This window comes from Schistocerca gregaria, chromosome 1 (assembly GCF_023897955.1).
Source record: "Schistocerca gregaria isolate iqSchGreg1 chromosome 1, iqSchGreg1.2, whole genome shotgun sequence".
NCBI classification, from domain to species: Eukaryota; Metazoa; Arthropoda; class Insecta; order Orthoptera; family Acrididae; genus Schistocerca; species Schistocerca gregaria.
This window is the reverse complement of record NC_064920.1, coordinates 503,191,174-503,219,086: the sequence shown is the minus strand read 5'-3', so window position 1 is coordinate 503,219,086 and position 27,913 is coordinate 503,191,174. Positions and strand designations below refer to the sequence as shown.

At 39.9% G+C, this 27,913-nt stretch overlaps 1 protein-coding gene across 6 annotated transcripts in view; it reads right to left on the bottom strand.

Annotated features, from left to right (window-relative positions):
• LOC126354139 (neurofibromin) overlaps window positions 1-27,913 on the bottom strand; it is a 447,919-nt gene that overhangs the window by 85,692 nt on the left and 334,314 nt on the right. For all 6 annotated transcript variants that reach the window (XM_050003542.1, XM_050003568.1, XM_050003586.1 and 3 more), the window contains 3 exons: window positions 12,578-12,748; window positions 6,354-6,481; window positions 952-1,143 (listed from right to left, as the gene is read on the bottom strand). In XM_050003542.1, the coding sequence (XP_049859499.1) occupies window positions 952-1,143; window positions 6,354-6,481; window positions 12,578-12,748 (491 nt within the window). The remainder of the gene's footprint in view (window positions 1-951; window positions 1,144-6,353; window positions 6,482-12,577; window positions 12,749-27,913) is intronic.

Genomic DNA, 27,913 nt, shown 5'->3' with positions numbered 1-27,913 from the left:
GATGGAATCATTACATGCATGGCCGAGATGACTACTTTGAAGGTGACAGAGGGCATTAGGATGTAAGTACAGATTTATGATGTTTACAGTGAAATTCTCAGACATTTTGGGTAGCTCCTCAAATGTGATTCGAAAGACAATATGTAATGACTGTTAACTCAAAAATCAAACTGTTGAGTCTAGTGCACAACATAGTGCATATTCTGGAAGGAAACTCATTTGATTTTCTCTATTTTTGAATATCTGTCACTTTTTTCTTTTGTATGTTCACATAATCAATATGGAAGTTCTTAATCTTTATGCATAGTATCCAATTTTCTACTGTATTTTTCCAACAATTGATGTTATACACTCTTCTGAAAGCCTGCTATTCAGTTGGAAGTCTGTGTATGGTGTGTGTGCATTTTTAGTTTACAGAGTGATAAGTAATTAATATTATTATTCTTCATGAGGCTTGTGACACATATTAAAGATACATCCTACATATAATCCAGCAATGCGTACAACTTACAAGTGACAGCCCAAGACTTGCCTGCATTTGGGGACACCAATTTAAACAGTATACGGAATGTACCATTAGAGTGGCATATCAATCTTAGGCAATCAAAACCTCTCAATTCCATTTTGCTAAATATTGCAAGAGAAAAAAATGGTTTCTTAGAAAATAATATAAAGTGCTACAGAATGTTGTTGCTGCCTGTGTCACTGTACAGTAGAAGCCTAGTTTTTGAAAGATTACAAAATCCATGCACTTTCAAACTTCTCTTTGAGATTTGGAGTTAGTGGTAACTGGAATTAAAAGGGTTTTAGAGACAGATGGAATTATGAGGTTTCCAGTGCCAACCATCAATATTTATTTGAAAACTGATTAATAGTTATCAGTACTAAGGTAAGTGGATAAGATATGTCTCTTCCTCTTATTTTTAAATTTATTTCTATAACAATAATTACCTGTTGTGGAGGGGTTTGTTTCTGATGAGCTTGTGCTATAGCAGACTGATCAAGCAGATCCCATGACTTTTGTCTTCTGTTAGCTGGTGTACTACTCCCACTCACAGCTTGATGTTGGGCAACTTGGTGAATTATGTCATTTGTTGTATTTGATATACCCATTGAGTTTGGGATGTTTGCAGATGTTGGTGGCTGAAAAAATAGAATTACTTAAAGTTACCTGTTTTTGTATTATGGCTGCAAATGGAAATAAACTATGGGTTGGTGCAGTTGCAGGCCTCAAACTATGCAGATTTCACATCTTTTACTAAACATACCAACTTTTGTGAAAAGCTAAAATAAGAATGAAGGACTTGTAACCTTCTTTCTGTCATGTCCAATGGAAGTTATCACTTTGTCCTCCTGATTTAAAAGAGTGTTTTCTTTCCATAAATTTTCACCACTTAGAATGTCAAGATGCAAATCGATACTGTTTTCTTCTTCTTTTGTTTGAAGAATTGTGAAAAGGATACATTTATAATATATGTTAATAGCATGTGTTTATGTTATGTAATGCATACTGTACACAGCCTGAGTGAGATGGGGTGAAGCAGAGCCCCCAACAAACGAGAAACGGGACCCCAAATGTCACTCACAATAGAGGTATCCTGTATGCAAACTCTTGCCAAAAACCAGTGGCAGCTGTGATTCTTGCAACGACTGTAAAGAGTTAAAATACTCTCCTTGCTCTGTAGCAAATAATTTCTGTTAGTTTATTATTCTTGAATGTAAAGTCAGACCACGACTTGGAAATTCTGTGATGGATGAGATTGCTTTGTTTATGATAAAACATAAGAAGATATTAGAAGTAGCACATATTAATTTCAGTTCAGAAATGGTGTTTGAGTATGATAGGTGGAATAATGTATAATATCATATTGGAAGATCTTTTCGTGATAACTAGGTGGCAATGCCTGAAGAAAGAAAAAAAGTGATAGTCTCGAAAGCAGCAGTGACAAATAAGACTAGATATGGTTTTTGTTTTATTTTTTATGTGATAAGTACGCTTACTTTTAATATAGCTGAGGTGTGGGATAATTGGTGCTTTTGATTCAACATCACTCCTATGAGTGTACTGATTTTGGTGAAATAAAGTAATAAGTGATTCAACAGCCCATTTTTATGTTGACAGATGGGAAGAGTAGATTCCTTGATACTAGTGCAATTTTAACATAATCACAGACAGGTTCTGAGGCAAAGAAAATGACTTAAGGTCAGGAAAGCTATTAAACATCAATAACACACACGCAGTCAGAATACAACAAAATTTTAAGATAAAAATTGAAGGCTTTTTTATATTATTGTGATTAAATAATGAAAGAATTTTTGCTGGTGCAATTGGATCAGATTATGTGTCGCATCTGACGTTTGTCATAATGGCTACTTTACCTAGTCTGAAAATAGAACAAAAATATACGGTATTTGACACCAATGTTTAGCACTGGTGAAACTTTTATTTTATTCAATTAAACATGGACATGACAACATCATTATATATTTGTGTTATATTGAATTTTGGATGCTCAAATGCTTAAGAACACTTGCAGTTTACACCGAGAACACTATCCAAGTTTGTGTCCCTGTTGCTTACCTCTCCCGAGTACCTTATTTGTAGCTTTCTCTCTCAGCTTCTTTGCTAATAAATTGTTCATGTTACTTAATTCTTTCATAACTTCCAAATTTTAGCAAAAATTGAGAAACAGTAATTAAATATATGCATGCATAAAAATTGCAGTAAAGTGATCTGCTAGTTATACTATAATTTAGGATACAAAATGCTAATTTGCGCAGTAGTTACAGAACAGCATAATCAGAAGTCATATATAAAAATTAGTTCACATTATTGTTGCTGCTAAGAAGCATGGAATCTGCATATTCACTACAAAAGAATTCTTTTATATGTTGGTTACTTAAGTAACTTAGCTTAAGACCACTGACAAATTTTCCTTTATTACATTGCAATGTGTTAAATGCTCATTTCTAGGCCTTATGTATTAGCATTGAACTTGATGAATTTAAAGGTATATAAAATTAACAATATTTTGTACATTTCTTGAGTTTTAGATCAGTCTGTTTTGATTTAAGGCTCTGGATGACTTAATTGCTTTCCTCTTCCACTATTCTCCAAAACTCTGTTTATTATATACCAAACAATGGAAATTCCATGTTGGAATATAAATAATGCAAGAGAAGAGAAATTCCTGCTTACTGTTAAGATGACACATTAAGCTGCAGACAGAGACAATTAAAAGACACTGACATGTAAGCTTTTGGCCACAACTTTCATCAGTAAAAGAAAGAGAAACACACACTATTAATTCATACAAGCAAGCACACCTCACACATAAATGACCACAAACTCTTGCAGCTCAGACCGAGCTGCCAGGGTTGGCAGTCACGTGTATGTGTGAGATGTGCTTGCTCATGTGAATGAATGGTGTCTGTTACTCTTTCCTATTCTTTATGAAGCTTGTTGTTGTTGTGGTCTTCAGTCCTGAGACTGGTTTGATGCAGCTCTCCATGCTACTCTATCCTGTGCAAGCTTCTTCATCTCCCAGTACCTACTGCAACCTACATATTTCTGAATCTGCGTAGTGTATTCATCTCTTGGTATCCCTCTATGATTTTTACCCTCCACGCTGCCCTCCAATGCTAAATCGGCGATCCCTTGATGCCTCAGAACATGTCCTACCAAACGATCCCTTCTTCTGGTCAAGTTGTGCCACAAACATCTCTTCTCTCCAATCCAATTCAATACTTCCTCATTAGTTATGTGATTCACCCATCTAATCTTCAGCATTCTTCTGTAGCACCACATTTCGAAAGCTTCTATTCTTTTCTTGTCCAAACTATTTATCGTCCATGTTTCACTTCCATACATGGCTACACTCCATACAAATACTTTCAGAAACGACTTCCTGACACTTAAATCTATACTTGATGTTAACAAATTTCTCTTCTCCAGAAACGCTTTCCTTGGCATTGCCAGTCTACATTTTATATCCTCTCTACTTCAACCATCATCAGTTATTTTGCTCCCCAAATAGCAAAACTCCTTTACTACTTAAAGTGTCCCATTTCCTCAGCATCACCCGACTTCATTCAACTACATTCCATTATCCTCGTTTTGCTTTTGTTGATATTCATCTTATATCCTCCTTTAAAGACACTGTCCATTCCGTTCAACTGCTCTTCCAAGTCCTTTGCTGTCTCCGACAGAATTACAATGTCATCGGCGAACCTCAAAGATTTTATTTCTTCTCCATGGATTTTAATACCGACTCTGAATTTTTCTTTTGTTTCCTTCACTGCTTGCTCAATATACAGATTGAATAACATCAGGGGGAGACTACAACCCTGTCTCACTCCCTTTTCAACCACTGCATCCCTCTCATGTCCCTCGACTCTTATAACTGCCATCTAGTTTCTGTACAAATTGTAAATAGCTTTTCGCTCCCTGTATTTTACCCCTGCCACCTTTAGAATTTGAAAGAGAGTATTCCAGTCACCATTGTCAACAGCTTACTCTAAGTCTATAAATACTAGAAACATAGGTTTGCCTTTCCTTAATCTTTCTTCTAAGATAAGTCATAAGGTCAGTATTGCCTCACGTGTTCCAGTATTTCTACGGAATCCAAACTGATCTTCCCCGAGGTCGGCTTCTACTAGTTTTTCCATTTGTCTGTAAATTTTTTGTCTGTATTTTGCAGCTGTGACTTATTAAACTGATAGTTCGGTAATTTTCACATCTGTCAACACCTGCTTTCTTTGGGATTTGAATTATTATATTCTTCTTGAAGTCTGAGGGAATTTCGCCTGTCTCATGCATCTTGCTCACCAGATGGTAGAGTTTTGTCAGGACTGGCTCTCCCAAGGCTGTCAGTAGTTCCAATGGAATGTTGTCTACTCTGGGGGCCATGTTTCTACTCAGGTCTTTCAGTGCTCTGTCAAACTCTTCACGTAGTATCATATCTCCCATTTCATCTTCATCTACATCCTCTTCCATTTCCATAACATTGTCCTCAAGTACATTGCCCTTGTATAGACCCTCTATATACTCCTTCCACCTTTCTGCTTTTCCTTCTTTTCTTAGAACTGGGTTTCCATCTGAGCTCTTGATGGTCATACAAGTGGTTCTCTTATCTCCAAAGGTCTCTTTAAGTTTCCTGTAGGCAGTATCTATCTAACCCCTAGTGAGATAAGCCTCTACATCCTTACATTTGTCCTCTAGCCATCCCTGCTTAGCCATTTTGCACTTTCTGTTGATTTCATTTTTGAGACGTTTGTATTCCTTTTTGCCTGCTTCATTTACTGCTTTTCTATATTTTCTCCTTTCATCAATTAAATTCAATATTTCTTCTGTTACCCAAGGATTTCTACTAGCCCTCATCTTTTTACCTACTTGATCCTCTGCTGCCTTCACTACTTCATCCCTCAAAGCTACCCATTCTCTGTACAACCTCTGGTTCTTTCAGTTTATCCAGGTCCCATCTCCTTAAATTCCCAGCTTTTTGCACTTTCTTCAGTTTTAATCTACAGGTCATAACCAATAGATTGTGGCCAGAGTCCACATCTGCCCCTGGAAATGTCTTACAATTTAAAACCTGGTTCCTAAATCTCTATCTGAAACCTGTCAGTATCTCCAGGCTTCTTCCATGTACACAGCCTTCTTTTATGATTCTTGAACCAAGTGTTAGCTATGATTAAGTTGTGCTCTGTGTAAAATTCTACCAGGCGGCTTCCTCTTTCATTTCTTAGCCCCAATCCATATTCACCTACTACGTTTCCTTCTCTGCCTTTTCGTACTACTGAATTCCAGTCACCCATGACTATTAAATTTTCGTCACCCTTCACTATCTGAATAATTTCTTTTATTTCATCATAAATTTCTTCAATTTCTTCGTCATCTGCAGAGCTAGTTGGCATATAAACTTGTACTACTGTAGTAGGTGTGGGCTTCGTATCTATCTTAGCCACAATAATGCGTTCACTGTGCTGTTTGTAGTAGCTTACCTGCATTCCTATTTTTCTATTCATTATTAAACCTACTCCTTGTGTCTTTTAATTGTCCCTGTCTGCAACTGTTAAGTGTCATCTTTACGGTAAGTAGCAATCTATCTTTTCCTTCCTTGTTGTTTATTATATGTTATGAAGGTCATTACTGCACTAGCAAGTATTCATATCTCCTCACTATAAAACAGACATAATTTAAAAATTATCACATAATCAGTGGTTCAATTTGAAAGCTCAGTCACTGAAACAAGGAACAAATCATTACACAGAAATTACTTACATATGACAGCAACTGTAGTTATATTAAGCAATATGATCTTAGCAACATACTGTTTTCCAGTGTTACTCACTTGTTGTATCAGATTCACATTGATGTCGACTGGAAAATTTTCGGTGGATCCAGATTCTGGCATTGCTCTGCTCACAGAATGCTTCACGTGGCACCGACTTCTTACTTCTTCTGACACTGACACCAGTGCTGAGAAATCAGAATCTACATGAAAACTCTCATTTCTAAAGCCATTTAAACAATCTAAATAGTTTCTCAAGACATTATATCTTATTTGCATGTGTTACTGACCACATTATGAGCCAAACATGGCACCCATTTGTAATACCTAATCACTGGTTTGTTTGTATGACATATGGTCATTTTCCTTTGTGCACTTCTCTTCTTTTCCTAGTATACATGACCCCATATATATGATATTTTTTCTGTCATGATCAATCCTATACTTGTGAAACTTCACAATTGTGATTTCTGTCAGTGAAATAAGGATGGGAAGGAAAGAAGCAAGATTAGGATTGAACCTCCCGTCGATGTTGAGTTCATTAAAGACGGAGTGCACACTCAGAATAGTTCAAGGATGGGAAAGGAAATAGGCCCTGCCCTATGAAAGGGGCCACCCCAGCATCTCCCTGGAGCGATTTACAGGAATCACAGAAAATCTAAATCAGGATGGCTAGATGTGTGTTTGAACCACTGTCCTCCCGAATGCGAGTAGAGTGTGCTAAGCACTTTACACTATGTAGAGCATCCACTACTTTACTGAAATATTTCATGTCATTTAATTCTTGTATAACTCTCATTCTTTGAAACAATTTCAGAAATAGTAGTTACTAACACGCACACTTAAAAATAGTGGACCATGTGATGTGCAAGTTGTACTTAAAAAAAATACATTTTATAGGAGTTATTGGAAAACATAATTATGTTTTACACTGGAAAATTTCCATTATAGTTGCAACTAAGAATGATTCATATTATGATACATTTTGAAACTCATCAGTAAAGCTTTGAAACATTAGTGTGTGGCAGGTTTTATACATATTGTTTGCTTCCTTCTTTTTTCCCCTGTGGGAGAGGGGAGTGGAGGGTACTAGCTCTGCCTTGCACTTGGACTGCCATGGGAGGAGAGACGAGTGGGTAAGTAAGCATCCCTGCCCTGTACCATTGTGAGAATAGAACCTAAGAAGTGGCAACTGTGTCTCGTTCTTCATTTGGAGAAAATGTTAGCCTTCAGAGGAAACTAATTCTTGAAAAACCAGTACGTATGGAAGTATACAGTAATAGAAGAATTAACATTCCAGTTGACATGAATCTACTTCCAAAAAATCATTTGCAAATGTGTGGTTATGAGCCACCAATATCTTCAGTATGACGTATTATCCTAGTTAGTACAAATGTTTTTTTTAAATGTGAACATTCTCCCCTCTAACTGGGCTCAAATTTCACCCTTGGCCTATCTTAACAAGAAATAAAATACTGCTTGAGCACTTTACATTTAACAATTTACTGTACATTTGCATCTATGAAAACAAGTCATTCTGAGTGTTATCCTTGCGTATGAATGCAATACTGCATTTGTCTCTAGAGATGAGCAGTTCACTCCTGAATTGGCTTAAAGAGTGGGTGATGGATGATTAGGAAAAAATGAATGGTAGCTCATCTGATTTCAAAATGCATCTCTGGTGGCTGCAATGAGAAGGATGAAAATACTATGCTAGGCTGCTGCAAGGGGTTCCCGCCCCACATCCTTAAGAAATTGTTTCCCAAGCTACCAAAAATGTGCACCATGTGCATATGCAGATTTGCATACCTTACTAGTACATGAAGCTTTTCTCTTCCATGAAAACAGAAAATAAAGAAAGATCCATCCCATCCCCACCTCCCCCACTTTACTGGCTATCGGCATGCAACACCCATTCAGCCATCTCCATAGTAATATTATAAGGGGTGTTCAAAAAGAAGTGAGCCAGAGGCATAATTTCAGAAGCCACTACCTGTATGTTAGAAGTATTGATCCTGACTGTTGCGACACTTGTCCCACTGTGACACAAGGCACTGGATGGCTGTCTCATAAGATTCCCGGGGCTGCGATGTTAACCAGTTCTGCACATACAGCTGGACATCGTTATTCAAGGTGAATTGTTTGCCACTCAGAGCTTTTTCAAGGGGTCCAAAAATGACGTAATCATAGGGAGAGAGGTCCAGACTGTATGGAGAGTGGCCGAGAATCTCCTATTTGAATTTCTGCAGGAGTGCCATGACTGTGTTGGCCATATTAGGCTTTGCATTGTTGTAGAGCACAATGACCCCAAGGGGGGGTGGGGGTGGGGGGTTTCCTGGTCATTTGATTTGATCATTTGGCGAAGGACGGTCAAGGTTTGTGAGTAACGCTGGGCGTTCACTGTTGTCCCGTGCTGGAGGAAGTGAATCAGAAGGGGGCCATCTTGGTCAAAGAAGAATGTCAGCATAACCTTTCCTACACTCATGTGAACGACGACGACCAGCTGTACGTATGGAACTGGTTAACATCACAGCCCTGGGAATTTTATGACACAGCCATTCAGCGCCTTGTGTCACAGTGGGACAAGTGTCTCAACAGCCAGAGTCAAAACTTCTAACATACAGGTACTGGTTCCTGTAATTATGCCTCCAGCTCGTTTCTTTTTGAATGCCCCTTATAATTATGACAATATGAATGTAAACACAATGGTACACCCAGTTTCCAAGTGGAATTTTTTTTACCCAACCAGGAATCGAACCTGAGCTCCCTCCCTTCACAATCCACCACATTAACCACAAAGTTAGCAAAGCAAATGATACAGAAGTGCTTCAGAACAATACATTAAGACGGAAATACTTCTAGCATCATGTTTCCACTCTTGATTTTAAAAGAATATCTCAAATTTCAGAAGTCAATAAACTTTACATACTTTTGAGTGAGTTGTTGACTTAGGATCGCACTTGTAATGTGTTGCCAGTGATCATAAAAGCTGCGCTCTTCAGTCACCATGCAGTTGGACCATATCACGAAGCGATCCATGCATCACTCCCCTCCCAACAGCTCAGGCTGCCCGTCACTCCCAATGATCGCACTCTAGGCCATCTTAATAGCTCATTGCTCCCCACCACTCTCAGGAATCAGATGGCAAGGTAGATCTCTAGCTCACTACTCCCCACTGGATTAGATTGCAAGCTATCTCACTGCACTCATGGAGCATGGTGCTCTTGGCAGAAATTGTTGAGCTGGACACATATTTAGTTGAGGGATATTTGCCTAGAAATAGCAATCCCTTAAACTGGTGGGAAACAAAAAAAACTGGTGGGCTGTGCTGTATCAGCTGGTTGTAAGAGTATTATGTATCATGACAACATTAGTGTCCCATGAAAGATATATTTTCAAGAGCAGGACAAATGAGTGCTGAGAAGATTAAGAGACTCACATTGACTAAAATGGGTCATATTTTGTTTATAAATGACTACACTGATAAATTTTTCCCTAATAGGAACGTATGTGGTAATACTGACTGTAAATGATGACTGCAGACACATTTCAATTACATCTGTTATAATTTTTTTTTCAATAAAAGTATAAAAGTACAACAAGAATCAGTCTTCATTTTCAAAATTTTTCTACTTGATAAAAAATATTTAGGATTTTAGTGTAATATTTACAATTTTCACAGAAGACAAAACTTAAAACTTCTGTATCTGAAAATTAGAAGGGACTTAACACGAAAGTAATACTCCTCTTTATATGTGCTTTCAAAATAGGACCAAATCAGATAAAAATACAGTTTAACGTCTGAAACAAAAAGGCAATGTACCTTCCTCTTACTTATTTTTGCGAGTGAATGGTGAATGCTGCCATGAAACAGAGCTAGTTCACTTCAGTGAGTGACCGGTTGTGATCTGATCTTTGGAGGAGGGAAAAAAAAGAAAAAGAGAGAGAGAGAGAACAGTTTTTCTCATCTCTATTTGTCTCCGCAGTGGGTGACAATTTCTTTCAAACTCCCCCTCCGCTGCTACTCCAGTTCTTTAGCCTTTTTAAGAACAACCCAGATAGAAAAATCCAGAGGATTGAGGGCAGGTAAAGTACAAGGCCTGCTCGCTCTGTCTATCTTGGACCTTACTGGCAAGATACCTGATGTCTTATGTCAGCAGCAAAATGTGTTGCTGCCCCGTCATGCACATACTCACTTCTCCAAACATGAGCCATGCTTCAAACTTGAGCTCAAGTAGATGGGAACTTAATTGAAAAGTTTACAATTCCCATATAGTTCTACTAATTAGGCTAATGTTTCACACTGAAGTTAGTGGTGGATCATCACAATCACACATTCACAATTGTCTCATAAATCAGTTGTTTATGGGGGTTTTTACTGGAATGTTTTAACTGCTGTTATTGTATACTTTGACCCATCTCAATTTTTGTTATTACTTATGATGCACACTATATATTTTGTCAACTGAAAGCTCAGATTGTTCGAAACCACACAACAAAGTTACCTTAAAGGATAATGAAACTAAGGCTGCTACTGTGTGACTGCTTTGGTTATTTGCAATGTTGGCAAAATCTAAGTTACATGTAATATTTGCCTGAAGACTTGGTTTTTGCTGATCAGAGCTAGTGAGTCGAGAGCTACAGATACTGTGATATGAATAAATAATACGTGCTTCTTTTGAAACATGGGAACAGGGAATATCGCATGATTAACTGGCAGAGAGAAGGGGATTATACCATAGTTCCTTTTCCGTACCAATGTAACCCCACACACTCTTTTCCTTCTTTCGAATTACACTAAGACTGATGCACTACAAAACATTAGTTGAGATCTGTCTTCTTCCAACAAAACATATCCTGTAATATCAGTATAACTGTAATAACATTTAAGTAGTGTTTACGGAGTGAGCAAAAAAAGAAACAGTGTGAACAATAATATAAGATTAAGACTCATGCATCAAAAATGTTGAATCATTACATGAAAATACCATTTAAAACTATTATTCAACAGAATAAGTACTGAAAATAATGGTTACTTTTAAGATGCATGTAAATACTGTATGTGAATGATGGGTTTATGTGCGTGTGAGTCATTCAGTATGTATCGGTGGCTGGCTGAGGTCGCACAAAGAAGAAGAAAAATAAGAAAAATCATGCATGATCTACATGTTTAGCTCATGCTACAGCACTCCTATTGTGTAGGTTAGTACACACTGTGATGCACTGTTAGAACTTGGCACAATTCTTGTCGTAGGCTCTTTCGCCATGCTTCATAAAGATTCGCGTCCACATCCATGTTTGATTCAAGCTGAAAACTCAGTATCTGCTGCAAATACTGAAAGGATGTACTGTATCTAAACAAAGGGAAGTTGTTTAAGTTGCTGAAGTAATTTTTCAGAAAAAACCTTTTTTTGTATCACAAATAAAAACAGCACATGTTTTGGATTTGCATGTTGCTTTTTCTGTGCCCTTGTTCTCAAGTGATTGCAGGAACACTACTTGTTAAAAACATTTGATTCCTTTAAATATTTATTATGATATTTCAAAGTCTGAAGATTTCACAGTAAATTGACAGAACAAAATGTGATTTTTGCTTTGAGGGAAACAGATATTAGCAGTCTGAAATTGTTATCATATTTTGAAATGTGTCCCTCAGCCATCTGTAGAAGTATTTCCAAATCTTCTGTATTCATGTGCAAGAAATTTCTGAACTCCATTCAAAAAGATTATGCCTATGTTTGTATCACCTTTAAAAGGACTAAATGGTCTCCCCCCCACCCCGCCCAGGAGATTCGTTACCAGTCTTCTGTATAATTTGAAAGTGTACAAACAAATAATATCTGAATACTTTAAGGGACATGCACACTGAGTGCACTGTGTGGAACACGTACCGCCTATTGTCGGGACACAAAAGGAAGGGTCTTGTCACACACTGCTGTCGGCCAAGTAGTTCTGCCATTCACCACTAAATGACAATAGCATCATTTTCACACGGTGGTTGACTATTTCTTCATAGTCCCGCCTGTTTGCCACAATATATTCATAAATTATACACACAAACCTTCCTCATAAAAAGTCTACCTGTTAATACAAACCATATAAAAATCTCTACAGTAGTTCCTGAGATTAGTCTGAATATACAATGCGAAGCTTTCAGGGAACTTCAATTTATGTATGCACAGAGAAGTTAAATTGTAATTATTGAAAGTAAAAACGAATTGTCATGCAAAAAATTACCAAAAATGCGACATAACAACCAAGTAATGATAAATGAAGAAATTTACCTGCCAAATATGCAACACTCTCTGGCATTACTTCAAATTTGTCTCTTTTATGAGGCTTTGCCACTATCCCAAGCAAACTAGTAAGAACACGTGCTGTTCGAGATACTGTCGTTGGAGTTGGATGTCTGAATCCCTTAAGAAGATGCCCCACGAGAGCAAAATGAAAATTTGCTGTAACAGGAAAACATTACCTTTTTTTTACATAATGAAGTATACCATAAAAATGATGGTTCATAGATCAGGTTCTACCAGTTTATAGCATAATAAAAATTTTCATATGAATAAAACAGAAATAATGTACATAAAAAAACTTGTAGGAACTGACTTTCCAAAGGTTAAGACACCAGAGATTGCACACACAACTGACACTTAATGTCATAAAACAGCCTTATTTTAAGTTATTTCACAATATCGTTTTGGAAACTGTAAGTGCACCTTCAGGTATTGCAGTGTGCCAAATGACTGTATGCACTCTTTCAAGCAAAACTGTAACTATAAAGAAAGAATGAGTTAGAATACAAAAATAACATGATTCTTCTTCTTCTTTTTCCCCCCAACTCAACAGAAACGTAGTTCTCCGCAGTTTAAAGATACAAAAACGTATTAGAACTCAGGATTTGAAATACGTCTATGAGTAATGATTAACAGAAGACACCATCTCACAACAAATCAATTTCTTATGTTTACCAAAACATACTTCATCACAGCCAGTGTGCTTACTGCTATTCTTTCTCAAAATACAGACATGGAAAATGTGCAAGTTGGAAATCTGTTGACACAATATTTATCTCTGTTGTTACATCATAATTCTATGAATTGAATGCTACTTTACATTACATTTTGTATTTACTGTCACTTTGGCCGATTTTGACTGCAAGTAAACAGTGAATGCAGCATGTCATCTAGAATATCTTTGTCTGAGTTTAGACTAAATATTCCAACAAAGATTTTTTTCATGTGTGTCAATGTGAGAACTACTGTTTCTGTACTACTTTGATTCTGAGCTAGGTTATACTACTGACCAATTGTTTTTTAACATATTATTAAAACTATTTCCTTATTTGCAAGCTGTAGATGGCTATTATATATTTTAACTTCATATCGGAAAAACAGCACAATTTGCTAAATAATATTGTGTTATAGTGCTGGGTGAACTTCATTTACATGTTCCTGATATTTGTTTACATTACTGACTGCTTTAAATATGCTAACCTGATTTTAAGGTTCACCTCAGTTTGCTTTACTGGTTTTTAGCATGGTAAAGCGTTTGTTGTATTTGTTGTTCTGGAACACAAAATCAGAGTTGGTTGTTTTTGTTTCCTAGTAAGAAGTAAGAAAATATGTAATCTACTGACATCCACAGCTATTCAACAGCACAGTAATAGCTATGACAAATCAAAAAAATAGCTAGTAGCCAAAATAGTCTAGCTCATGTCCTTGTTACTGATTATGCCAATAATTCCCACTTTAACTCCCCCCCCATCCACACACACACACACACACACACACACACACACACACACACACACACACACACACAATATCATGAAAAGGATACATTGCTACTTGCCATACAGAGTAGATGTTGATTCACAGATGGGCACAATGAAAAGGTTGTTAACATTTAAGCTTTATGCCAAAAAGGCCTTCTTCAGAAATAGAAAATATACACAGACAAGCACAATGCACGCACTCATGCCCACTGTCTCAGGCCACTGTGGCCCAGCTGTCGACTGCGACCGTGTCTGATGTGAGTAGCAGTCTGCGACGGGTGGTGGGGGCAAGAAGGAATCACGAGTTGGAGAAAGGAAGAGGTAGCAGGTAGGAGTGACAGAAGGTGGTGTGATGACTGTGAGAGTGTGCAGGTACGTTATAATGGATCACCCTCCTCTAACATCCCCTTTTTTTCTGTAGAAATAACCAATAGTATGTATGCTCTCGATTCTTGTATAGGTGAACTTTCTCAGCTGCTTAACTGAATGAACTTCATTTGATTTTGTATATGATGTATTACATTTCAGGTTAAAATGTATAAAAAGAAATCAATTTGTTAGTACTTTGTACGTGCACTCTTCTTTTAAAAATATTTGAAATTACAAAATTTCTGGCATACTTAAAATTCATATTATTAATTGCAGTATATTTAACACTAATTATTAAATTAATTTCTGGATTTATTTATAAAACAATGATATAGTTTGGTAAAGATTCTTCTCCTGTCAAGAAAGTTTGTAAACTCTTTTGCTTTGTAACTCTTTGGTAATTGTGAGTACAGCAGAATGTAAGTAGTAGTGGGCATGCAACTGATGGATCAGATGTGTTTTCGATTAAGTTTCTAATAATGTAATTTGTTGTGTGGTAAAAATGGAGATTGTGAAGTCAGTGTGGTATAGAAGAATGGGATAAAATAAAAGATATTCATAGCAATAGGCAAATCTTCATCAGTTATTTTGTCTTAAGGAACCTGTTAAATCGTAATTACAGCCTCAAGAATGTCCCCCTAGACACAATAATTAATTACAGCCAACAACATGAAGAGTAAATCAAGATAAGTAAAGGAGTTCTTTTTGAGTATACCTTACGCCTATCTAAGCTTTCAAAATTTGTGCAAAGATGGAGAATTCTAATAGTGATGTGTGGGAGAGTAGGATTACAATGTGCAGGGGACAGGATGGGGTGCCAGATGCAGTCAGGCTCTCTTCCCTTATTCCAGCATGCACATACTGACCTCACTTAATCCATTTACACCTGATGACCCCCCTCTTCATATATATCCACCCAACAACCAGCATCCCTCCAGTATAATCCTTCTATGCCAAAGTGTTTTCACATTTATTTTAGTTCTTTTTTCTATTCACTAATGGCTGTCCTCCCTCCAAGTTTCATCTTATTTTCCTCATACTTCATCTGTTTCATTCTTTTTGTGATTTATCCTTACATTCTTTTAGGCAGTTGTTTTTTATCGTCCATTATGAATTCTTGCTCCTTCCACCTGCACCATTACAGAAAAGTTTCCATATCCCTAGCCAGAACCCACTCCCATTGTGCCTGCATTGTTGCCTAGCTCGTGGGATCCTTCCAGCTGACCCGACTATCAAATTACCCATCTCCACTGCAACCTCTCCTCTCTATCTGTTCAAATTCCACAAGTCCACAGCCTGCATCAACCTAGTCCTGCAGTACCAGATAAATTAGACCAAAAATTCCTTGTAATACCTTCTCCATATGTAAAATTTTGCTGTTGTGCAATCCCAGATTCCTGCAACCCATGTCCCAGACTGAAACTCTTGCCCTCCATGAACTACAGCAGCATGCACAATGCCATCTCAAACAACTCTCCAATCTGTTCACCATCGGCTCCCGCCTTTCACTACCACTATCAACCACCTTTACAAAAGCCTCCAAACCTCCCTCACATCCCCTCGTAGTTGATCAAGCCTGCTTCACACACTTATTACTCGTATATAGGGTGTTACAAAAAGGTACTGCCAAACTTTCAGGAAACATTCCTCACACACAAAGAAAGAAAATATGTTATGTGGACATGTGTCCGGAAACACTTACTTTCCATGCATCCACCCTCCATCGCATGGAATCCCTGATGTGCTGATGCAGCCCTGGAGAATGGCGTACTGTATCACAGCTGTCCACAATACGAGCACGGAGAGTTTCAACATTTGGTACCGGGGTTGCGTAGACAAGAGCTTTCAAATGCCCCCATAAATGAAAGTCAAGTGGGTTGAAGTCAGGAGAGCGTGGAGGCCATGGAATTGGTATGCCTCTACCAATCCAACGGTCACCGAATCTGTTGTTGAGAAGCGTACAAACACTTCGACTGAAATGTGCAGAAGCTCCATCATGCATGGACCACAAGTTGTGTCGTACTTGTAATGGCACACGCTCTAGCAGCACAGGCAGAGTATCCCGTATGAAATCATGATAATGTGCTTCATTGAGCATAGGTGGACGAAACTAAAATGAGCTCTAACACGGAAAGTAAGTGTTTCCAGACACATGTCCACATAATATCTTTTCTTTATTTGTGTGTGAGGAATGTTTCCTGAAAGTTTGGCCATACCTTTTTGTAACACCCTGTATTTACAATACAATCAGAAACAACTTCTCAACACCATATTCTTCAGACCTCAAACACTCTTGAACCTGTACGACAAAATCCTCAGTACCACAGAAGTATCAATCCGTTCCAAAGGCCTTGACCCACATCTAAACTCAATTATTCTGGAGCCCCTACAGTGGAAACACTTTTTTGACACCAATCCTACTAATCTGACTCAAACCAAAACCAATATCGAGCCTTGGCTGACTCATTTCACTCCTGCAATCAACTGTGGCCCAACCCCACTGCTCCCAAATCACCCCCTGTAAACTTTCCAGAATTTCCTAACCTCGAACCTTACCTCACCACCATTCCCAAATTCCTCAGCATTGAAATCAACCTTACATGCACAGGAAGAACTGCAATCCACCACCTAAAAGTTAATTTTAATCTTATAATACCACCTGCCAACAAAGGCTCCAGTGAAATTTTTTTAGGTGCTTTATCTGAAAACTACCTTGAGCAGTTAAACAGAGAACCGACTCGTGGTGATAACATATTAGACCTTCTGGTGACAAACAGACCAAACTATTTGAAACAGCTAACGCGGAACAGGGAATCAGCGATCATAAAGCGGTTGCGGCATCAATGATTTCAGCCGTAAATAGAAATATTAAAAAGGCAGGACGATTTTTCTGTTTAGCAAAAGTGACAAAAAGCAGATTACAGAGTACCTGATGGCTCAACACAAAAGTTTTGTCTCAAGTACGGATAGTGTTGAGGATCACTGGACAAAGTTCAAAACTCATGCGCTGGATGAGTATGTGCCAAGCAATATCGTAAGAGATGGAAACGAGCCACCATGGTACAACAACTGAATCAGAAAACTGCTGCGGAAGCAAAGGGAACTTCACAACAAACATAAACATAGCCAAAACCTTGCAGACAAACAAAAATTACGTGAAGCGAAATGTAGTGCAAGGAAGGCTATGCGAGAGGCGTTCAATGAATTCGAAAGTAAAGTTCTATGTACTGGCTTGGCAGAAAATCCTAAGAAATTTTGGTCTTACGTCAAAGCGGTACGTGGATCAAAACAAAATGTCCAGACACTCTGCGACCAAAATGGTACTCAAACAGAGGATGACAGACTAAAGGACGAAATACTAAATGTCTTTTTGCAAAGCTGTTTCACAGAGGAAGACTGCACTGTAGTTCCTTCTCTAGATTGTCGTGCAGATGACCAAATAGTAGATATCGAAATAGATGACAAGGGGATAGAGAAACAATTAAAATCACTGAAAAGAGGAAAGGCCGCTGGACCTGATGGGATACCAGGTCGATTTTACACAGAGGTCGCAAAGGAACTTGCCCCCCTTCTTGCAGCGATGTACCATAGGTCTCTAGAAGAGCGTAGTGTTCCAAAGTCTTGGAAAAAGGCACAGGTCATCCCCGTTTTCACGAAGGGATGTCAAACAGATGTGCAGAACTATAGGCCTATATATCTAACGTCAATCAGTTGTAGAATTTTGGAACACGTATTATGTTTGAGTATAATGACTTTTCTGGAGACTAGAAATCTACTCTGTAGGAATCAGCATGGGTTTCGAAAAAGACGGTCGTGTGAAACCCAGCTCGCGCTATTCGTCCACGAGACTCAGAGGGCCATAGACATGGGTCCACAGGTAGATGCTGCGTTACTTGACTTCCACTAGGCATTTGATATAGTTCCTCACAGTCGTTTAATGAACAAAGTAAGAGCATTTGGACTATCAGGCCAATTGTCTGATTGGATTGAAGAGTTCCTGGATAACAGAACGCAGCATGTCATTCTCAATGGAGAGAAGTCTTCCGAAGTAAGAGCGATTTCAGGTGTGCCGCAGGGGAGTGTCATAGGACCGTTGCTATTCACAATATACATAAATGACCTTGTGGATGACATTGGAAGTGGACTGAGGCTTTCTGCAGATGATGCTGTGGCGTATCGAGAGGTTGCAACAATGAAAAATTGTACTGAAATGCAGGAGGATCTGCAGCGAATTTGTGCATGGAGCAGGGAATGGCAATTGAATCTCAATGTAGACAAGTGTAATGTGCTGCGAATACATAGAAAGATAGGTCCCTTATCATTTAGCTACTGTATAGCAGGTCAGCAATTGGAAGTAGTTAATTCCATAAATTATCTGGGAGTACGCATTAGGAGTGATTTAAAATGGAATGATCATATAAAGTTGATTGTGGGTAAAGCAGATGCCAGACTGAGATTCATTGGAAGAATCCTAAGGAAATGCAATCCGAAAACAAAGGAAGTAGGTTACAGTACGCTTGTTCGCCCACTGCTTGAATATTTCTCAGCGGTGTGGGATCCGTACCAGATAGGTTTGATAGAAGAAATAGAGAAGATCCAACGGAGAGCAGCGCGTTTCGTTACAGGATCATTTAGTAATCGCGAAAGTATTACGGAGATAATAGATGAACTCCAGTGGAAGACTCTGCAGGAGAGACACTCAGTAGCTCGGTACGGGCTTTTGTTAAAGTTTCGAGACCATACCTTCACCGAAGAGTCAAGCAGTATATTGCTCCCTCCTACGTATATCTCGCGAAGAGACTATGAGGATAAAATCAGAGAGATTAGACCCCACACAGAAGCATACCGACAATCCTTCTTTCCATGAACAATACGAGACTGGAATAGAAGGAAAAACCGATAGAGGTACTCAGGGTACCCTCCGCCACACACCATCAGGTGGATTGCACAGTATGGATGTAGACGTAGATGAGGCTCCAACAAAGGGGGGCTGCAGGTATACCTATTAGAGACACTTCGTCAGCTGTCAGATTAGTCAACCTACAAACCCTGTCGCCACCCCCTTACCAAAAAACCAGTAGGACCTCCAGCCCTCCTCAAATCCTTAGGCTCATTTCAGAAACTCTCCTCCGAATATATCTCCCTCCTCACGCCTATCACTACCTGAAGTCCTACCTCCTACATGCTGTCTGAAGACCATAAACCTAACCTCCCAGGATGCCCCATTCTGGCAGGTTACTAATGCCCCACTGATGAATCTCTGTTCTCCTTCACCTTCAGCCTATTAACTGTAACCTAATTTCCTACATAAAAGGCACTTATTCCTCCACCAACTATAGTTCCTGTTCCTTCACCTCCAGCACCCAGCTCATCGCTGTCGACACCACATTTCTCCGTACTATCTTCGCCAATGCCCATCGCCTTGTCGCCACCTTTACCAAAGCTTAATTTTTCTAAACCTACAATCTCCTTCCTGTTAACCATGACCAAATAATTCTTACCCACAATTGCTTCTCCTTTCAAGGCATCACTCCTGAACAAATCCACAGTACAACAATAGTCATCCACATGGCACTATCCTATACCAACATCTTCATGAACTTCTAGAGGAGGAGAGGGGTAAGGGAACCGCCCAGAAACCCAAACCCTTCACCTGTTTCTGTTTTACTGATGACATTTTCGTTACTGACTGTGAGGGCACCCTATCCACCTTCTTCCAAAACCCAACACCTTCTCCTTCATTTCATCCTCCTCAACCCAATAAGCAGCCTTTCTCTACGTTGACCTCTGTCTCAATGGTGGCTTATCAGTACCTTAATCCACATCAAATTTATCAACCATCAGCAATACCTTCACTTCGACAAATGCCATCCATTCCGTACCAACACCTATGGTAAACACATCCGTAATGATGAGCAGATCCTCTCCAAATATGTCAATGATCTCACTCAACTCTGAAAGATTGAAATTATTCTGTCAACCTTGTACGGAAACAGGTCTATCATGCCATTTGTATCCAATCACCTACATACATGACATCTGTCCATAAAGGAGCACTCCTCTTGCGACTCAATACCACCCAGGATTGAAGCAACTGCATGACATTCTCCGCTAGGGTTCCAAGTATCTCTAGTCTGAAATGAGTAATATCACAGTCGCTGTCCTCCCCCACCGCTCCCATAGTGGTATTCCACTGCTCATCAGACCTACGCAGTGTCGTTGTCCATCCATGCTCCACTCCTGCTCCCAACCCTTGCCTCACAGCTCATATCCCTGCAATAGACCTGGATGCAAGACCTACCCCATATATCCTCTGACCATCACCTGCTCTAGTCCTGTCACAAGCATCTTCTAACTCATCACAGGCAGGCTACCTGTGAAAGCAGTAAAATGATCCACAAACTAAGCTGCAACCATGCTTTTACAAGGATTTAACAACTACCAAGCTGTCTGTCTACATGAATGGCCACTGACAAACTGTGGCCAAGAGACAGCTGGACCACCCAGTTGCTGAACATGCAGCCCAATATGAAGTGCTTCACTTCAGTAACTGCTTCACGACCTGCACCATTTGGATTCCTCCTACTGGCACCAGCTTTTCTGAACTGCACAGGTGCTAACTCTCCCTACAACATACTCTACATCCCTATAAGCCCTGATGCTTCAGCCACTGCTATTCCATGTCCTCCACCTACCTATCCCCTTCCCTGTTCCCACTCCAGCGCTACACATGCCTTCTATTCTGCCAGCACACCCCTTCTCTATTTGTCTTCCTTCTCACCCTCCCCCCCCCCCCCCCGGCCCAGCTCTACTTCTCTCCACCCCCATGTCCTCCTCTCCTCCTTCCCCCCCCCCCCCCCCAAAACCATTTCAGTTTACTAGCCACGTCAGATGCAGTTATAGTTCGCACTTGGGCAATAGTGGCTGAAGGCAGTGGCCATGTATGTGTGTGAGTTGTGTTTATGTGAATGTGTGTGTGTGTGTGTTTGCTACTTCCAAAGAAGGCCTTTTGGCCAAAAGCTTTAATGTTTAGCAGACTTTCCATTGCGCCTGTCTGTGGCTGAATGACTCCTCTATGTGAGTAGCTATACATCCTCTTCATAAGAGTGTTGTAAGTATTATTGTGTTGCACATGATATGCTGCATTTTTGTACAGAACTGTAGCTGAAATGGATAGGCTCTCAGTGGAAATACAAAACCTATTATAATATAATATTCAGCAGACAAAAGTGCGACATAAGGCAAAGTAATAAATTTAGTGCCAACAGTTTCCCAATTTGAATACTTCTCACATCTATACTTTCATAAGACATTAAAAAAAACTGACTTTTCTAAATGGTAAGAACTTGGGCAATAGTGGCTGAAGGCCACTGCAGAATGGCACACCTATTATCATCCTATTCTGCATGCACAGAGGCAAAGCTGTGAACCCATAATAACTAAAATGTTATGGCTAATGAATTCTGCAATATTTTCCCATCTAATTTCAGAAATTTTTATAGACATTTAGATTTCTATAAATGCGCTCCCAACTTGTCATGCAAATCATGCCTTCTGCTTTTACTGTCAGTTGTAGAACAATAAGTACTTATATATATTTCTTGCATTTTGTTTTGTGTCTTCCTTATTTATGCAACTAAAGGTGAATTAGCTGTAAGACATCCTGAAATTTGCTGAAGTATTTGTTTGAACATTCTTCGGATATTTCACTGTCATAACCATATGGCAAGTAATAATCATAATCAGCAGCAGCAGCAGCAACAGGTGTTTGAAATACCCTAATGAACAAATTGCCCTCCAGATTTTTCCATGCATTACAAATGTCAGCTATATTCAGCCATGTTTCTGCTAAAAGTTTCATAATTCCATCTACATGCTTTCTATTAGTAGGTCATCACTTTGAACTTTTCTTATCTATTGAACTTTGGCAAACACACTAAACTCTTGCTAATCTAGCCATCAGTGCCTGATCTTTCAGTCATCTGGCTCACTTCCAGCCTCTAGTCGCTCAAGAAGAAATGGAGCATACAATAATGAATTCTCATGTGCAACAAAGTTGTTAGTTAAGTACAATGTTAAAAAACGTTATACATATTTGAAATTGCGGATTTTTTTATGTTTCAGTATCACGGCTTCAAAGGGAAACACATTATGCTACATCTCAAGCAGAAACTCAAAATTAGAAATAAGTTGAACTGAAGTTCTTTGCAGAAAGCATTTGCTGCTGAGTACAATGTTGGATGAGCAATTATTTATGACGAAACTTTAACAGATGTTGAGATAATCAAAAGTGTAGAGCAAAGTTATGATAAAACTGATGAAGAAGAAGGTACAGGAGCAGAGAACATGAAAATATTTCATACTGCTAGTGCTGAAGCTACAACATCTTCCTGGAGTACATTATAGAACAATCAGAAACATGCAGTACCGTTGTAATGCTTAGAAAGCCATTGTGTGAAAATCATACTGCCATTGTGTGTCATCATTGTGACAACTAAAAATTTGGAACAAGTTTCATAGTGAGTGATTCTACTGTATTTGTACACACTTAAGCACTAACTATTCCATGAAAATGAATGTATCTTTGGATTTAATACAGTATAATCACCATGTGTTTACACTAAATGTAAGATACTCTCAATAATCTATAACTTCTGCTAATTTGGCACCCATATGTGCAAGGAATGGCTGGATTAGTAACAGTCTAGTGTAACTTTCTTGAACTATTGATCATTCATTTGCCCATTTACTTGTCCTCCCCAATTACAATCATAATTGTGACTTCCATGCCAGATTGTTCCTGCCAACATGTATGTCTCTATTGCTTGCTCAGCAACCCTACGCTTTTGAAAGCTTTTCACAGTAAAAGTCCGTATCTCGATCCTGGAATGTTATCAGGGCATGCTTGGGGGCAAGTGGAGGTGAATCACGGCTAGACAGATGCGTAAAATGAGTGAGGCAGCATTCAGTATTGATTTTGTGTTGACTCTGAGCCCCTCTGTAAATATACCAAAGGTCTCACTGAGACTCCAGAAACTGACATCACACACCTTGTGTCCCAGTCACACACCATCCTCCAAGTATCCACTGACCAGCCACAAAGGAGAAGCCCCTTAGTGACTCAGCACCATCTAGGATTGGAGCAACTGAATCACATTCTCTGCTAATATGTAAATTACTTCTCATGCCAGGAAATGAGAAATATCATCCACACACCTTCCACAGTGGTGTCCTGCTGCCCATCCAACTAGCACTCTGTACTTTTCCATTCCTGCTCTTAACCCCTCGCCCCACGGCTCATATCCCTGTGAAAGGCCTAGATGGAGTCCTGTCCCACGCATGCTACCACTACCACCTACTCCAGTCCTGTCACAACCATTTCCTGCCTGATCGAGGGTAGGGTCCCTGTGAAAGTAGACATACAGTCTACCAACTTAGCTGCAAAAATTGTGCACCATTCTATGTGGGTGTGGCTAACAAGCTGGCTGTCTGCATAAAAGGCCACTGCCAACATGAGATCAAGAAACAGCTGTGCAATCCAGCTGTTGAGCATATTGTGCAATGCAGTGTACCCAGTTTCAGTGATTGCTTTACAGCCTGTGCCACCTGGAATCTCCTCACCAGCATCAGCTTTTCTGAACTGAACGAGTGGGAACTCTCACTGCAAAATATGCATTGTTCCTGTAACCCCTGTGGCCTCAATCTTCACTAGTGCCTGTTGTCCATCTTACTGTAATCCTTCCCTGCCCCCATTCCAGTCCCATACATGCCTTCTATCCGCACTACGCCCACGTAATCCTTCCCCCCTCCTCTTCCCCCCCCCCCCCCCAACTCCAGCACAGCCTCCTGACAGTACATCCAGCAGCTACCATATCTATGCACACTACCACAGGCAGCACTTTTCTCCACTCCTACCCTGTCAACCCTCTCCGTTCCTGCGTTCCTGCCTCACACATGTTCTGTACTTCTACCAGCCCCCCCCCCCCCCCCCTGAAGCTGAGATCATTACTTATGACGGCCATAGCACACAAAGTCAACTGTGGCCAAGTATGTGAGAGTTGTGCATGTATGTATTTCTTTATATGACAAAGGACTCTATTCGATAGCTAATCCAACAGTCTACTTTTAAATGTGCATGTCTGCTGCTCAATGCATTCTCTATGTGGTGAGTGGCATTGTATTCTAATTCATACTGTTATTCCATACAAGAATTTCCATTGCTGAAAAATATTTCTGGCCATTTTTACTCCTCTGTTTTCTTCTTTTCCTTTCCATTAAATTATTGTGTTTGTAACAGGATCCAACACAAAATACACTCCTGGAAATTGAAATAAGAACACTGTGAATTCATTGTCCCAGGAAGGGGAAACTTTATTGACACATTCCTGGGGTCAGATACATCACATGATCACACTGACAGAACCACAGGCACATAGACACAGGCAACAGAGCATGCACGATGTCGGCACTAGTACAGTGTATATCCACCTTTCGCAGCAATGCAGGCTGCTATTCTCCCATGGAGACGATCGTAGAGATGCTGGATGTAGTCCTGTGGAACGGCTTGCCATGCCATTTCCACCTGGCGCCTCAGTTGGACCAGCGTTCGTGCTGGACGTGCAGACCGCGTGAGAAGACGCTTCATCCAGTCCCAAACATGCTAAATGGGGGACAGATCCAGAGATCTTGCTGGCCAGGGTAGTTGACTTACACCTTCTACAGCACATTGGGTGGCACGGGATACATGCAGATGTGCATTGTCCTGTTGGAACAGCAAGTTCCCTTGCCAGTCTAGGAATGGTAGAACGATGAGTTTGATGACGGTTTGGATGTACCGTGCACTATTCAGTGTCCCCTCGACGATCACCAGAGGTGTACGGCCAGTGTAGGAGATCGCTCCCCACACCATGATGCCGGGTGTTGGCCCTGTGTGCCTCGGTCGTATGCAGTCCTGATTGTGGCGCTCACCTGCACGGTGCCAAACACGCATACGACCATCATTGGCACCAAGGCAGAAGCGACTCTCATCGCTGAAGACGACACGTCTCCATTCGTCCCTCCATTCACGCCTGTCGCGACACCACTGGAGGCGGGCTGCACGATGTTGGGGCGTGAGCGGAAGACGGCCTAACGGTGTGCGGGACCGTAGCCCAGCTTCATGGAGATGGTTGCGAATGGTCCTCGCCGATACCCCAGGAGCAACAGTGTCCCTAATTTGCTGGGAAGTGGCGGTGCGGTCCCCTACGGCACTTCGTAGGATCCTATGGTCTTGGCGTGCATCCGTGCGTCGCTGTGGTCCGGTCCCAGGTCGACGGGCACGTGCACCTTCCGCCGACCACTGGAGACAACATCGATGTACTGTGGAGACCTCACACCCCACGTGTTGAGCAATTCGGCGGTACGTCCACCCGGCCTCCCGCATGCCCACTATACGCCCTTGCTCAAAGTCCGTCAACTGCATATACGGTTCACGTCCATGCTGTCGCGGCATGCTACCAGTGTTAAAGACTGCGATGGAGCTCCGTATACCACGGCAAACTGGCTGACACTGACGGCGGCGGTGCACAAATGCTGCGCAGCTAGCGCCATTCGACGGCCAACACCGCGGTTCCTGGTGTGTCCGCTGTGCCGTGCATGTGATCATTGCTTGTACAGCCCTCTCGCAGTGTCCGGAGCAAGTATGGTGGGTCTGACACACCGGTGTCAATGTGTTAATTTTTCCATTTGCAGGAGTGTATCATCAACTTTTTCTATAACATCACTTCTAATCTGTATTGTTTTCCTTTCTGATGTGTTGACATTACATTTGTAGTTTTACCAAAACTGATTCTTAGGCCCGCTTCCCAACTAAATTTATTCCATTCATTGTTGACTTTTATGTGTATTAAAGCCCAACAATACAATGACATCAGAGAAATGGAGATGGTTAATATGAACTCTTTCTTCTTTTTTCCAGATTAGGGACTTGAAAATATGTTATAGATATGCTGAGAATAGTTATGGTGCTAAGGAATCTTGTTGCTCGACTTCTTTTAGTTTATCAGTTACTGAATTTATCCAATTACAAGAAGAGGTTTTCTCCCCCAAATCCATTCATTCAAAAAATATGGGGTCATCTTACATTCACAGATTAAACTACTGCTCATCCATAACAACTTGACGATTTTACTGGTGCTGCCAGAAATGGACAAAATCAGCACTAGTCAAAAATTATTCAGCTTTCTCCAAGTGTGAGCAATGTTAAGCTGTCCCTAGATGTGAAATAAGTGAAACCCCGTTTTTACCCTTTTCAAGGTACTTAAGAGAAATGGTGTAAAACACAGGAAAATGCAAAATGTAGGAAATAACATTTTAAGCTATAAATGTTACATATAAGATACTCACGTGCATTTTATATATATGTACATAACAGGCATTAAAAGACTTGTCAGGAACTTGTTTGTTATCTATGAAGGTATATTATCAAATAAAAACCACTAATGTAACTGGAACTGACAACTGTCTGGGAAGCCGGAACGTTTGTCTTAATTTCATATGTCACAGTCAATGTTTTTGTAAGCCTGCAGATGTCATTCATTATTTAAGTAATAAAATACTGCTCTATTTTTGTATTTTTTCATGCTTAGCACGACACGTTTAGAGAATTTTTTCTCGTTGTCAAGTGCAAATATGTAAATAAGTATTTTGTGTGGTGTCTGAATATATGTTCTTCTGTGTCTCTTGCACTGTAGTCATCTTTTTGAGGTTATCAGGTACTGTGCCTCATCAATTATGTAGAAAACCACACACACACACACACACACACACACACACACACACACACACAAACCATCACTCACATTGTTTGTGTAACGTCATAAAAAATACATTCATAAATACTGCACTTAACAAAGAGGATAAAATCTTGAAACATGTTTTGCTCAGCATGAATAAAATACGTAACCAGTGCTGTGTTTGCACTACAAACATCTGAGCAATGCAAAGTGAATGATACTGTAAACTAGTGCCCCAAGTAGCCATACTCCGAAACACACTAAATATTGTTTGACAAAGGTGTCATGATGATCACAAAAATCACGAAACTGCATTTGCGCAGTAGAGACAGTTTGGAAATGGTTGTGACTGGTCATGATATCTTCATTCGAACAAACCTAGTTACTCCCAAGCAAAGTAGATCTTGGCAGCAGCGGGAGATATGGCATGAACTGTTCCAACTTTTACACATTTACTGGTTCAAATCCACTCAGTACAGTGCAATGGTGTCAAGAAACTTAACCACGCAACATTTGTAAATACTACCTGACGGCCAACATCATGCCAGCGTTATCCTTTTCTCCACAAACATTTTTTTGTAATGCATAAATCACGGGAAAATCATAAATATGTTGACACAAAATCAGGTGCAAATTACCATTGTGGGCATAGGGGACCAATAAAAAATGTCGTAAGTAGCGGGAAAACATTAATTCAGGGA